The sequence below is a fragment of the Lepisma saccharinum genome, chromosome 1, assembly GCF_977018435.1.
Source record: "Lepisma saccharinum chromosome 1, izLepSacc3.1, whole genome shotgun sequence".
NCBI classification, from domain to species: Eukaryota; Metazoa; Arthropoda; class Insecta; order Zygentoma; family Lepismatidae; genus Lepisma; species Lepisma saccharinum.
The window spans coordinates 80398769-80414816 of NC_139229.1; the positions used below are offsets into that span (position 1 = coordinate 80398769).

General features: G+C 36.4%; 1 protein-coding gene across 1 annotated transcript in view; it reads left to right on the forward strand.

Annotated features, from left to right (window-relative positions):
* The window catches only part of LOC145983001 (pickpocket protein 28-like), a 109795-nt gene that overhangs the window by 91682 nt on the left and 2065 nt on the right, over positions 1-16048 (forward strand). The window contains exon 10 of the mRNA XM_083116310.1: positions 8628-8719. Coding sequence (XP_082972436.1) covers positions 8628-8719 — 92 coding nt within the window. The remainder of the gene's footprint in view (positions 1-8627; positions 8720-16048) is intronic.

Here is a 16048-nt window from a genome sequence, read left to right on the forward strand (position 1 = left end):
CACGTATCCAAGCTGGGGTTGAGGTGGCTCGAGCCCCCCCCCCATGTTTTTTTTTTATTTTACACTAGATAAAATAAGGTTTTTGGCTTTTTGAATAATGTGACGATGATTTAAGGAGATAGATAATTATCGAGGCAAGACGGAGAATGTTCTATAAAACTGTCATTGTTAATAGCACGTATCCAAGCTGGGGTTGAGGTGGCTCGAGCCCCCCCCCCCATGTTTTTTTTTATTTTACACTAGATAAAATAAGGTTTTTGGCTTTTTGAATAATGTGACGATGATTTAAGGAGATAGATAATTATCGAGGCAAGACGGAGAATGTTCTATAAAACTGTCATTGTTAATAGCACGTATCCAAGCTGGGGTTGAGGTGGCTCGAGCCCCCCCCATGTTTTTTTTTTATTTTACACTAGATAAAATAAGGTTTTTGGCTTTTTGAATAATGTGACGATGATTTAAGGAGATAGATAATTATCGAGGCAAGACGGAGAATGTTCTATAAAACTGTCATTGTTAATAGCACGTATCCAAGCTGGGGTTGAGGTGGCTCGAGCCCCCCCCCCCATGTTTTTTTTTATTTTACACTAGATAAAATAAGGTTTTTGGCTTTTTGAATAATGTGACGATGATTTAAGGAGATAGATAATTATCGAGGCAAGACGGAGAATGTTCTATAAAACTGTCATTGTTAATAGCACGTATCCAAGCTGGGGTTGAGGTGGCTCGAGCCCCCCCCCCCATGTTTTTTTTTTATTTTACACTAGATAAAATAAGGTTTTTGGCTTTTTGAATAATGTGACGATGATTTAAGGAGATAGATAATTATCGAGGCAAGACGGAGAATGTTCTATAAAACTGTCATTGTTAATAGCACGTATCCAAGCTGGGGTTGAGGTGGCTCGAGCCCCCCCCCCATGTTTTTTTTTATTTTACACTAGATAAAATAAGGTTTTTGGCTTTTTGAATAATGTGACGATGATTTAAGGAGATAGATAATTATCGAGGCAAGACGGAGAATGTTCTATAAAACTGTCATTGTTAATAGCACGTATCCAAGCTGGGGTTGAGGTGGCTCGAGCCCCCCCCATGTTTTTTTTTATTTTACACTAGATAAAATAAGGTTTTTGGCTTTTTGAATAATGTGACGATGATTTAAGGAGATAGACAATTATCGAGGCAAGACGGAGAATGTTCTATAAAACTGTTGTTGATAATATTGCACGTACACTTTTCTTGAGCTTTCGGTGTTGTCGCAGAGCACTTGAGCACTATGTAGAAACTTGTCAGCATTTGGAAGCTGCACAACAAAGGTAGCGCCACACGTAGGGCGATTTGTTGTAATTTCTAATCTCTGGAAGGCGGGAGAGGGTACGTTCTTCAATGAGAGAAGGAGTCAACTACTGGCAATATTAACGAATCGTTTTATCTGCGGAACGTTCTAGAATATAATGAGGATATAAATACGCGGATTCAATTTTTCGGTTGATCTGTACAAAGAATCGGTTAATGAGATTTCAGAGGTAAGTGTGACAATTCACACAGTCGATTAGTGATCAGTCAGCGTCCTCTGGTTGCTTTATAAGATATAGTGATACGAAAATGAAGACATTGACGACAGCGAAACTTCCGGGGCCTCAGTGTAGCGCTAGCACGGTTCGAGGGCCGAAGAGATCAAAGGTCTCTCTCTAAAGTGAATATTTCAGCAGGACCGGATATTGGAGTGGTTTATTAAAACAGAAATAAGCTGCATAGATCAACTGAAAGTCGAAGTTTTGAGTGATGATTTAGTTTTGCCAGAACTAAATTTCGTATATGCAGTCCGAGAATTTCATGGTATAAAAAAATACTTTTGTTTAAGCCTACTGGGTTCGAAACACATTCAAACACTTAACTACCATAAAGAGACAGCCGAAAATTTTATGAATGTCGAGAAGAGAAAACAAGATGATGTTGCATATGTAGACATTTTAGGCGGTAATTGCAGGCTCTGCCAGGACCCAAATCAGGACTCTACCAACTGAGCCACCTAGCCATCCTTGACTTCAACCGATTTTTCGTTAAAATGTCTACATAGTACATGTCCTGTGTATATCAAATTGTAAGGTGTTGCCTGTATAGTGAACAAGCACAGAAAATATAGGAGAGAGAAGAAAACTGAGGAGCATTATCACCGGTTGAGGATAATTTTTTCTGTGGTCCACAAGAGCTACTACTTCGAGGTGACAATGACAGTGGCCTAATAAGGGAGATTTCACACCGTGTCGCCTGAAGATTAGGTTTGTGCGGTCTTTTGTGTCGCTACGGTGTGAAACGTTGCTGTTGATTGGCCCATTCCAATCGACATGTATCGCGTGTCCCTTCGGTCTGAAACCTTCCTAAGTCTTGAAAATCCAAGTCACAAGGATGGAAAATTAGGGCCTTGTTAAGGTTAGGTATGAAGGCAGACAGACGACAGCACCCTTAAGGATCATATCCAAACCTGCAGGAAGAACGCATCTTACTTCAATGTCCAATACGATGATAAAAACTTCTGGTGAGTTGATTTAAAAAAAATGTGTCCGAGATAAAGAGAGGCGTGCCCAGGATTTTTGGAAGGGAGAGGGGTTACGCATACTATTGTTGGTGGTCAGTCCTGATTTTGCCATTTTTTCCCTGTCTTTGACGTTCCTTTTTTTTTTTTTTTTAAGAATACTGGGTCAAATGGGGTTATTACCTCACCAAACGTCCCTTGGGCACGTCACTAGAGATAAATGAGTAAGCATTTCATCATACTGGGAGACGAAACATTAGATGTGTTGGGAACGGAAGGGTTTTCACTGTGCATTAATTGTTTCGTGATCCACCTGTATTCGAGAAGACTTCCTTTGTTTCGTGCCGATATATGACAAGACTCCGGAAGCTGTGAGAGGCATATTTGAACACTTGTGAGTGCTAAGGCCTGAATCTAAACACTTTGTTGGGTTTCGGCTTTTATAAGAGCTGAAAAAATGGGAGGACAAGACACGTTAGTGGTGTTCAGGCTCGAATCAGAGATAAATATTCGAGAGCTGTCTGCGTCCAGTTCGCAGCCCACAATTTGAATCTCGCGTTGTCGAGTGGATTGTCCATTCCGTGCATGTGTAACACCTTCGTAAAAACACTCAAAGACACCATAGATGATTTTATGCCTGATGAGAAGGAATGGACAAACCCACATACTGAGATGGTTCCGGCACAGAGGAGTCGAGTGGTAAAAAATGTTCCGATTTCACGTTCTGATTAAAATGATAGCTTTACAGTGGCAACGATTTAAGGGATAGTTGCTCCCCATTTTTAATTTTTTTGCCTGAACATTATGACCTCTTAATGTTAAGCCTTGGCTACCAAGAGAAAGTAAACTTTCCTTGCAACGCCCTCCGCACCCCCCCCCCCCCGTTTTGGAACCCAATTGCCACCTCTGGTCTTAAACACACAATTGTGATGTTCTTACTATACCCCTTTAAAAAATGGTGTTGAGCCCCCCCCGAAAGGAATTCCTGGATACGTGCCTGACTGTACAGTAAATTTATTCATAAAAACAGGCATCTCTTTAAGTATGTATTACAAAGTAACGTACAAAGGCAACTTTAGTAGGAATATATAGTATGTGGTACAGTTTATTAAACAAAAATATGTACATATTACATACGCATTTTGCATGAACAATACACACAGTACACAAAATTAACGTTTAAAAAAATCCTTTATTTTGGTCTGTCTAAGCAAGCCTACACGCTTACGAGCAGCTAAGTCACGTACTTTTTTCATTACAGATATCTGAAAGTGAGCGAGTACACAGTTCGGTTAAGCGGTCGTTCGGTTGACCGACGTTCGGATAATCGACGCTCTACTGTATTCCTAAGAATACATTATGTCCTCTCTCCTGTAAGGTAAATCCGGTAGCCGGATAATTGCGATGAATACAGTTATAAGTGAAAGGGCGGGTGGACAATTGCGGTGACATTTTAAACCTTCTATCAAATTGAAGGGTGACATCACACCCCGTAAAATACCTCTTACAAGAGAATTATGTGCAATATTGACATTTTTGGCTGGAAATTTGGTTCAATCAAGTTTTTGAACATGGGCTAGAGCCAACAGACACCTTTGAAGTGACCCGCTTCCTCATATGTGCGAATACACTTTCCAACTCTCTCGTCGATTTTAATGTCACGCCTCTTCCTTTTCTGACCTTCTAGATTAAGTTCCATCCGCATATACGTGATGTTGGTGTCTTCTGCGTTGTTCTTGAGGCAGACCAGAACATCATCAATTTTTGGATGCGGTCTTCCAAGCCACCTATTTATTTTGTTGTTCCAACCTTCAACAGTATTATTAGTTCTGTGGCGCCTTTGGTTAGGTTAGGTTAGGTCCTGATTGTCGCAATTGTCCTACCATTAACTTGTAAAATGACCTTCACCGTAAAAATCATCGCAATTGTCAGTGATTTTGGCTTCATCGCAATTGTCCGCCATCGCAATTGTCCGTCATCGCAATTGTCCTACATTCCTCCTGTAAATATGATAAATTGGAACCCTCTGGTTATCACACGACGAGATACACACATATGCATACACATACGCACACAGATATATACATACATACACGTATGTATTTGATGTATGTATATGGGACATTCCATGTCAAAGGTGCCCCTGAACCAGGCCCGTAGCTAGAATTGATCTCCAGGTGGGGGGTCAAGGTTATCAGGGGGGCTTTGTAAACAAAATCCATTTTTCCAAAGTTTAACAGTATTAAATGAAGGCAAATTGTTTGTGTGTTGGGGGAGGGGTCATTAAGTTACATACATTTTAGAAATATAAAAATACTACATTTTCTATATATTTTAGAATATCACTTGAAGTGTTAATTTAATGCTACTGAAATCGTCCCTTACTACACACTCCATACTACTTTTGATAATACAGATACGTATTTATATCATGCAAGAAAAAATTGACATTATTCAATCATAGTACCTACAGTACATTCCACCTCCGGCTGAAGCAATGAAACACCCCTTCATTCCAAAACTTGGGAGCTGTTAGTTAACCTTTGATGCAGATGCGGAGTGAATTTTCATGATGACGTCAAATTCACAGATTTCTGTATAAACAGGAGGTCGGAACAGAGGCAGCGAAGTCCTCCTATGAAGGAACTGTCTAAAGTCTAGAGAAGAGAATCATCTAAATACTTGCCGCCGGTGTTTATGCTCTGTGAATTTATCCTTCTCCAAAGTTGTGAGCAAATTATCTGCTGTCTACATTTTCACTCTTCACTGCAAACAAATTATACAAAATAGTTTTACCTAATGCCAAGGGGGCTGACGGCAATGCCAGGGGGGGTCACGGTAGTTCCAGATGGGCTCAGCCACCCTGGTCCCTGCCTGGCTACGGGCCTGCCCTGAACCTCAATTTTTAAAATTAAATGCAATGCTGTAACTTTATCCTGTCTTGTGAGTGAACAATCTAAAATTGTCATTTGCATAAACATTCAAGTATTATACATAATTAAGTTAGAAAGTACAATGTATTTTACATATTGTTAATTTATTTTAACTTTTATTTTTACTTTTGCATTCTATTGTGTCCGACCCGTGATACCAAATGACAATTAAATTTTCCTTCAACTGTTCCCCTCAACTCCACTAGAATATTCAAAGGTCAATTACCTTCAATCTTTGTCTTAAATAATTTACTTTTTTCTCTGACAATTCTCACAAATTAAAATAAATTTCTTATTAAGTGAAGAGACAGTGTTTCGTCTGTCCCACCCGTGACACAAAATTGTTCACTTCTAGCTACAAATGTGGGAAAGTATTTTAAGGGTAGTTATGTTTAATCATATTGTTAAGTTCATATTTCATTGTACAGAAAATGTAAGAAAAATGTTGCTAAACTATCAGTAGAATAGTTACTTTAATGTCAAAAATTTATTAGTTCTCGTGTCCCACCCGTGACAATATACATCGTCTGACTGCCACGCGCGAGACTCTGGTTCGATTCCCGGGGTAGATGATTTCAGATGGGGATATTTTTACACCAATGTCCCAACATGTAGCGGTTCCGGGGTTCGCTCTTAATGAAATTCTCCCCGTAACATCAACATGTACAGTCAACTGCAAAGATAATGGTAGGCAAATTGTCCACCGCTATTTTCATACTTTTTTTATTCTACAGGGTGGCTCAAAAAGTCACTTAATACCCTCGGTACAAGGCCACTGCAGCTCGCAACGTGGAAATGGTGATCACCAATCGTTGCCAGGCCAAGGGGGAACCACATTGACGCCACCCACGCGGTCGGCGGCCATCTTGATGTCCGCCATCTTGAATTCAACTTCAGAATTTTAAATGAGAAGGGGGTAATATGATATATCAAATCAGGCTAGAATTTCACGAGAAATGCAATGGTGAAGGTTTTTTTTATGTATCTTTAACCAGTAAAAAGGTATGACTGAATTCTTGTACCAATTTGCTCCTTTTCGAGGTGTTAGAAAAATGCCTTAAAATTTGTGTAGCCCATCGATAATGCATCGAGATCAAAGTGATGTCTAGAAAGAGAAGTTCGCATGCCATTTCACAAGATTTTAATCAGATACATCCATGAAGAGCTGCGCATTATGAATGGTTGTCGCGAACAATTACAGTGTGACGCTTCGATTAAATGAAAAGTCCTTCACAGTGACAAGGCTAATGTTTATGTTCATAAGGAAGTTCATAAACAGAATATTTGATGCTTTTTATCTGATAACCCATTTTCCACAGATCAAAGCTGAATGGTTAGTGCTGGTAAGTTAATGGTGTGGCGTGCTTTGTGGAACACGATTGGTTAGTCAATTTTCCATCAACGGAACCTTAAATGCTTAGGGCTACTTGGATTTGTTAAATAAACAGGTTTTCTTCATCCTTGCTTATGGAAGAAGGTACTGTTTACAGCGGTTTTTTTTCAATAGGGAGGAACACCAGAACAGTATGGGAACGTTGTGAAGCAGTTTCTGTCCAAAGTTAGTTATCAGATCACAGGGGTCGCATATTCTGTTTATGAACTTCCTTATGAACATAAACATTGGCCTTGTCACTGTGAAGGACTTTTAATTCAATGGAAGCGTCACACTGTAAATTGTTCGCGACAACCATTCATAATGCGCAGCTCTTCGTGGATGTATCTGATTAAAATCGTGTGCAATGGCATGCGAACTTATCTCCCTAGACATCACTTTGATCCCGATGCATTACCGAAGCGCTAAACAAATTTTAAGGCATTTTTCTAACACCTCGAAAAGGAGCAAATTCGTACAAGAATTCAGCCATAAAATTTAACAAAACTTCACCATTGCATTTCTCGTGAAATTCTAGCCTGATTTGATATTTCATATTACCCCCTTCCTATTTAAAATTCTGAAGTTGAATTCAAGATGGCGGACATCAAGATGGCCGCCGACCGCGCGGGTGGCGCCAATGTGGTTCCCCCTTGGTCTGATAACGATTGGTCATCACCATTTCCACGTTGCGCGCTGCAGTGGCCTTGTACCGAGGGTGTTAAGTGACTTTTTGAGCCACCCTGTACATCCTGTGTTGTTTTAAAGGAATGAAACTATGTTGGTTCGAAGCAGGCACTGTTCTCTGCTTTTTCACATTATTATTTGAATTAATTGTCATTGCATTGTGTAGTTCAGACCGAATGGAAATGGTGGTGGACAATTCGCATCCTGTTTCTTTCGCCGTTGGGTGTACACACGATGCTTTTTTGCATCATGCTTGACGAGTATTAAACTGCTTGAGGTTCCAATCAGTTGTTGTTAGGGCCTCCCGATGACGCAGTGGTAGCGTCGTCGCCTTGTAATCAAGGGGTCCCGGGTGGAGGCACAAGTGGTTCGGATCCCACTTTAAACTGTAGGTCCAGTCCCGATTAGCCTTACTGTGCATAAAGTGAACTTAAAACAACTAATCAATCAATCCAACCAGTTGTTTTATATTTCTCGTTGTCACAAATGTTGTGGTGTATGATTATCATCTATGGAATTGCCAATCCCAGATGCTACTCACAATAATAGCAGCACACGGCTGGTTCAATGATGTCTACATAATAACGAGCCTGGTTGGTATCCCTGATAGTTTATTACTCGTCAATATGATAACCGCCGCTGAGCTTACACTTGCAGAACGATTACCAATGCAAATAATATTGCTGTGATTAACGTTAAATCGCACAGAAAATCTCACCACATCCATCACCGTTTTTGTACGTATTGATTTTCGTTGCTATGGTTTGTTATCTTCTTTTTCCTTTTTAGATACAATGTCTATAAAGATACAAAGCGCGATAAGAGCAATATAACAGTATATATAAAAACAAACATGTGTAAGTTAAGACAACATTAATAAATAACATTACATTGAACATCGCAGTTTGAGAATTGGGACAGTCTCAAATAATAGCTACGTATTATACAGACCCAGCGTAAACAACAACATCGCTTCTTTACATGTTGATGTTGCGGAGAGGATTCCATGAACAGCATCCGAAGCTCCCAACAGTTTCCATGATTGTAGTTTTGTAAACCTTCCACTTTTATTGTAACGACTAAAACACAACATCTATTACAGGAAAAATCTCGCAGTCATCCAGGTTTTCTTCAAGGACCTTCAGTTCGTCAGCACAACGAGGGATGAAATGTTCGGCTTCACGGATTTTCTTGGTAAGAATTCTCGCTGTGTATCACCTGATTCTGTAGATGTTGAAGCAGCTATCGAGCTTCAGTAATGCTCTAGTTTCAGATCATTTTAGGTCAGGAAATTTAGGAATGAAGATAATGATTTTATACTATATATAGTTAACTGACCACCACTTTGGTCGACACTCACATCTCCACCAATTTTCAGCTTTACGCTTTTCTTTGCAAAGTAAAAACTTAAAAATGCGTGGACAATTTTGAATGCTCAAAAATTCGTTTGAGTGTAGCAACCTATTACAAGTCGAAAATTTTCTATATCAAGACTAAAAAAAGGTTTTTTAAGCTATACTAGCGTGAGGTGTCTATAGAAGCATTGAAAAAGGTGTTTGTAATGACTCTTTAATAAGACAACGGACCCATAATTCATGCATTCCACCTTCATCATCACCACAATCATTAATTGGACTTTCTGGTTTACACATGGGTGAAATTATGGCATTGCATTAATTTACGCCTTAATATGTAAGATATTCATGCGTGTTATTCATGTCAGTTATTGAAATGTACTGGTATTGAATGTGGGCCAACACAACCGAACACATCCTCACTAGGAAATACATTATATTTCCTTTATTTTAACCTTCACTACACATGGGGCATAATCCAAATTATCACCTAGCAATATGCACGTTATTTCAGTATCACTTTACAGATTTAATATCCATATTATCACTAGCTGATATTCAGAAACCTCTAACTAGTCAAATCCCTTCAATGTTCTTTTGGCTAAGCACTTTCAACTATTACTTTTCCTCGAAAATCAAAATAGAGCTTGTCATTCACCAATTTGCACAATTATTTTCTTAGATGCTGTGTATCATTTCTTGGAAGTCTTTTGCATAGTACGTATCCACATGTTTCATCAACAATATAGTGTTAATTTGGAAGTGAAAGAAGTTGGGGAAAATGAGCGATCAATGAAAAATGCCATGAACTTTTTGAACACCCCTCGTATGTTCACATGCAACACGCTTGTCGCAAACAATTAAAAGTGATCTTTATATTACATCAATGAATTTGTAAAAGCAACCTCGGAAATTTTCTTCTTAACTTGTAGTCTAATGAACATTTCAAGAAGAATTTGTTTCACTGTTTGAATCTCGGCACATTTTCATCATTATTGTTTCATGTTTTGCTTCTTTCCAGCCAACACAGGTGGATTGCTGAGTCTGTTTCTAGGATTCAGCATGTTGAGTGCGGTCGAAGTGGTGTACTATTTCACCTTCAGATACTATTGCACGAAACGGACAAAGAAAAGGGAGATAGCTAGCAGTCAGAAGAACAGACCTGTGCAAGCATTATTTTAAGCAAGAAAAAAAATGCCCTTCATTAGTGTTTAGTCCTAGTAGTATTGATCCCAGCCAAGGACTGTTTGTGCCCTCGGGCGTTTAATATTCGCAATTCATTGCACGTACTTATAACTAATTTGCACGGGTTTTAATTAATTTGCACGTACTTAGAACTCATTAGCAAGTACTTAGAGTACTTTACATTTATGTATTTGCATGTTTATAACTTTTTATGAATATATATTTATTTATTTTATGAAAAATATGTATATAGAAGGTAATTAGAGGTACTAAATGTTATGCATATGGTTTTATATTCATTACTGCAAAGTATGTAATGTATAAAATGTTAATATTAATGTTTATAGTATTGAAAATAAGTTTTCTATGGTTTATGAACCGCTATGAACGGAGGTAATGGGTGTAGGTACAGGTCCAATTACGATTGGGGACGGTCCCGGTACTCGAACCCGTGATATGTAATATTATTAATTAGTACTATGTTTTAATGTTATTATGTTATGAAACACGATGGTGCAACACGCCAGACAGAATACTGTCTCAGAATTTCGACTCGGCGGTGATGCCAGACAGAGAGAATGAATTAATATTCAGCGCAGGTAGAGAAGAAAGGAATTTTGGGGAAGAGCGGTCAAGGTCAAATGACGTCACAACGTCAGGACAAAGAACGAATCTGATTGACCAATCAGAGAACGCGTCGGTAGATTTTCAGAACCGGTTTTTTCAAGGTTAACCAGTACGCAAGAACAGGGAAAAGCTATGCAATACTGTAGGGCAGGGGGGGATTCAACCAGACAACAAAGAATGTCTGAGAATGCGCAGCAAGGGCAAATCTCTGAAGCTATGCGTCGCTTGTAGAACCGGTTTCCGCCGCCAATTAATATTCCGCTCAGGTTTGCCTTCAAGGCACAGGACGCTTTAGCGCAGGTTTTTTTTTATCTGTACTATGAAGAAGGGAGAGCTATTAGGGACGGGGCCTACAGTTTTCACCATTTGCTTTTATCACGGGGTAACGAACCTAGGACCCTTTGATTATTGATTTAGGTAGTAAATGTATGTTACTGTGTGCTATTTAACTTAATTTTGAGTTTATTTTTTACCAAACTTTGACTTTATGTCAAACATTTTCACAGCTTATCCTTATTTTTACAAAAATAACACTATTTGTACTATTCAGGCAACATTTTTTATTAAATTTTGGACTCGCAAAGATATTTTTTCAACTTTTAACTTATTATTTTACAACTTTAAGTTAATTTTTTACCAAAATAACACTATTTGTACTATTCAAGCAACATTTTTTATTAAATTTTGGACTCACAAAGACATTTTTTTCTACGTTTAACTTATTATTTTACAACTTTAAGTTAATTTTTTACCAAAATAACACTATTTGTACTAATCAGGCAACATTTTTTATTAAATTTTGGACTCACAAAGACATTTTTTCAACTTTTAACTTATTATTTTACAACTTTATGTTAATTTTTTACCAAAATAACACTATTTGTACTATTCAGGCAACATTTTTTATTAAATTTTGTATTTACAAAGAGATTTTTTCAACTTTTAATTTATTATTTACAAGTTTATGCCTATTTTTTTACTCAGATAACACAATTCTATCTGTTCAGGAAAGACTTTTAGTTACATTTTCGACACACAAAGTGTGTGTTCTCAACTTCTATCTGTTTATTTCACAAGTTTAGGCTTATTATTACCAAAATAATACAATTCAATCTGTTCAGGAAAGACTTTTAGTCGCATTTTCGACACACAGAGTGTGTGATCTCAACTTCTATCTGTTTATTTCACAAGTTTAGGCTTATTATTACTCAAATAACACAATTCTATCTGTTCAGGAAAGATTTTTAGTTACATTTTCGACACACAAAGTGTGTGTTTTCAACTTTTATCTGTTTATTTTACAAGTTTAGGCTTAATATTACTCAAATAACACAATTTAATTTAGTCAGTAAGGATTTGTTATTATATTTTGGATGCACAAAGAGATGTTTTCAACTTTTATTTGTTTATTTCACAAGTTTAGCCTAATATTTACTCAAATAACACGATTTGAACGTGTTTTTATTACATTTTGGACACACACACACACACATTTACACACACACACATACACACACACACACACACACACTTACACATACACACACACACACACACACACTTACACATACACACACACACACACACACACACACACACACAGTTTTGTCAAGTTTTACCCTTTTATTTTCAAGTTTAGGCTTAATATTACTCAAATAACACAATTTAATCCAGTCAGAAAGGATTTGTTATTATATTTTGGATGCACAAAGAGATGTTTTCAACTTTTTTACTGATTTTTGCAGGGTATGTATTAATTTTTATTTATTTTGTTTTGTATCATATATACATTTACAAATTTTTAACTTAGAGTTTAGTATTTATTTAAATATTTTCAAAAACACTAAAGAAAAAGTACTTTTAGCTAAAATGTAATCTACAGAATAGATTATTATTATTATTATTATTATTATTATGGTTTAGTGATTTCCACTATGCCTTCTTTGTTTTGTATTTCTATATTAATTTAGGGCAGGTTACGCCTGCTACGTAGGAAAGTTTGTTTATTTTAGAGTTTACTGAGTATTTTGTTACTTTTATACTAAGTAAAGTTTTCTAAATATATCAGGTAGGGCTCCATCTATATACTTTTGTTTTTGCTATTTTGGAGATGATGCGATCAGCACCACTCTCCATCTGCTTTTTATTTTATGTACCCAATATTATTTTGAGGTTAGTGAATTCTAGAGCCTATTTATGCAGGAGAGAGGACTTGAAAATTTTGATCTCAGACAACCCACAACTATTTGTCAGAGTATTTTAAAGGATATTTTATACTTATTATGTGCCACTAGAATATCAAAGCTTGCTTAATTTTTATGTCTGTAACGCATTTATTGTATTTCTAGCTAAGGCTTACTGGATATAGTACACGAAATGTTTAACATTTCAACTATTTGCTTTTATACGAGGGCAATTTTTAGTGTAACGAAAATTATGATGTGTCTATAAAGACTGAAATCCCTTTACCGATGGGTCCATAACTGGACGCTTACCAACATTGTTTCTTTTTTAAATATAACCATTTATCAATATATTGACAATTCACAGGACAAGACGAAGTTCAAAGACAACTGACTATATGGACCATAGGTTCACTTGCTAAACTTTTTTCTATGCTAGAAGAATAATTTAGCCTTATAGCCTTTTTCAAGGTATTTTTGAAGTATTACTGGTTTTTTGGGTGCATCAACACTTGGGTTATTTCCATTTGGTTTATTATACGAGGCTACAATCACTATCTGAACACTGAAATTCTATGATTGAAACTAAAAGCTCAGGCTGTAACTAGGGACTTAGTATGTATATCGATAATTTATAGGACAACACGAACTTTACAAAGGATTATAGGTGACGTAGGACCACACGCCAGAGGTTTGTTAATCTGCAAGAAGCATTTACAGCTAATATTACGAGGAAATGAGGTTGATTTTTTACTGTTTCACAAGAATGCTATTTTTTATACACCCAATATTTGCTTTTTCAAGTAACTACATGTACCAGAAGTACTTACAGGCCAACTCTAACTAGACTTCGATTTATATAAATGTGGCAAGAACTATATTTCTGAGGAAGTACGCAAAAGCAGATTACCCGATTAAAGTATCTGAAAAACAGATTTTTCTATGTAAGTATATTTTTATTGACTGGATTATTTAACAGATCAAACAGGAGGACTGCAAAATTCATTAAATGTAGTTCTATAGTATAGGTGGTTTCAGAGATATAAAAAAAACAAATATAAGATTTCGCTTTTTTTTTTGCTTCTGAGGCTAATCGCGACGCTAAGGGTAAATGGCGAGGAAATGTAACGGAGGACAAACAGTCCCAAAAGTTATGGGCTGCATGTAAGTTAATACCACAGAGATATTACAGTAGGTGTAGGTTCTACCACCAGAACTTTTCTATCATAATAATAATGGTTATGCTGTACTGTTAGCTAAAGATGCTGATATTTGAGAAACTTAAAACTTTACTCACGACTTACTGTTGCACAAGATCCGATGACAAAATTTAAAAATTGTAATCGGCCAGACAGGGATTCGAACCCTGGACAGATAGGTTAAAAGCCTAACGCTATACCAACTAAGCTCTCTGGCACAAGGTATTATTTTTTTGAAAAGTTAGTTATGTTAAGAAATATATTGAAACACTTGAGAACACTCTTGGTCTGGTTCGACAGAGAAGGAGACAACATTTCCAAATTTTTACAGACTGGGTGTATTTTTCCACTATAGAGGCCTTCACTATATGTAATTCGAAACGCTAAAGTTCAGCTAGCTTCCAAAATTGAGGTAAAGATTGTGTTTGGCGAGATTAACAAGTTACAATTATATCCAGTTACGGACAAATAAAGCTAAAACTCTCAGATTTACTGTACTAGGCAAGTTTTAGTAACATTTTCTTCACTTTAGTACAAATACCAAAGAAATAGGTATATTTTATTTATAATTTGACAAAATGTACTAGTATTTAATTCACAAAGTTAGGTAAAAAACAGTATTTTAAAAAAATATTGTTACTGCCTTCAAATTTTATGTTATTTAGCCACTAACAACTGGTTTACACTGTTTGGCATCCTTTAAATAGGAAAAGAAGGAATTATTTGTTTAGTATTTTTACTACTTTATATTTATTTAAGAAAACAATTCTACAGTTTAACTTAATTTTAACAAATTGTTACTAATTTATATATCAAAGTTATGTTATTTAGAGTGTATGAAGGCGTATAAGTTAATATTTGTACTTATCAGTGCAACTAACAATTATATTTTACACACAAAAGATGATGTTTACAGTTAAATTATTTGAATCAGAGAATAATATTTTTTTAAAATACTGTTTTTTACCTAACTTTGTGAATTAAATACTAGTACATTTTGTCAAATTATAAATAAAATATACCTATTTCTTTGGTATTTGTACTAAAGTGAAGAAATAATGTTACTAAAACTTGCCTAGTACAGTAAATCTGAGAGTTTTAGCTTTATTTGTCCGTAACTGGATATAATTGTAACTTGTTAATCTCGCCAAACACAATCTTTACCTCAATTTTGGAAGCTAGCTGAACTTTAGCGTTTCGAATTACATATAGTGAAGGCCTCTATAGTGGAAAAATACACCCAGTCTGTAAAAATTTGGAAATGTTGTCTCCTTCTCTGTCGAACCAGACCAAGAGTGTTCTCAAGTGTTTCAATATATTTCTTAACATAACTAACTTTTCAAAAAAATAATACCTTGTGCCAGAGAGCTTAGTTGGTATAGCGTTAGGCTTTTAACCTATCTGTCCAGGGTTCGAATCCCTGTCTGGCCGATTACAATTTTTAAATTTTGTCATCGGATCTTGTGCAACGGTAAGTCGTGAGTAAAGTTTTAAGTTTCTCAAATATCAGCATCTTTAGCTAACAGTACAGCATAACCATTATTATTATGATAGAAAAGTTCTGGTGGTAGAACCTACACCTACTGTAATATCTCTGTGGTATTAACTTACATGCAGCCCATAACTTTTGGGACTGTTTGTCCTCCGTTACATTTCCTCGCCATTTACCCTTAGCGTCGCGATTAGCCTCAGAAGCAAAAAAAAAAAGCGAAATCTTATATTTGTTTTTTTTATATCTCTGAAACCACCTATACTATAGAACTACATTTAATGAATTTTGCAGTCCTCCTGTTTGATCTGTTAAATAATCCAGTCAATAAAAATATACTTACATAGAAAAATCTGTTTTTCAGATACTTTAATCGGGTAATCTGCTTTTGCGTACTTCCTCAGAAATATAGTTCTTGCCACATTTCTATAAATCGAAGTCTAGTTAGAGTTGGCCTGTAAGTACTTCTGGTACATGTAGTTACT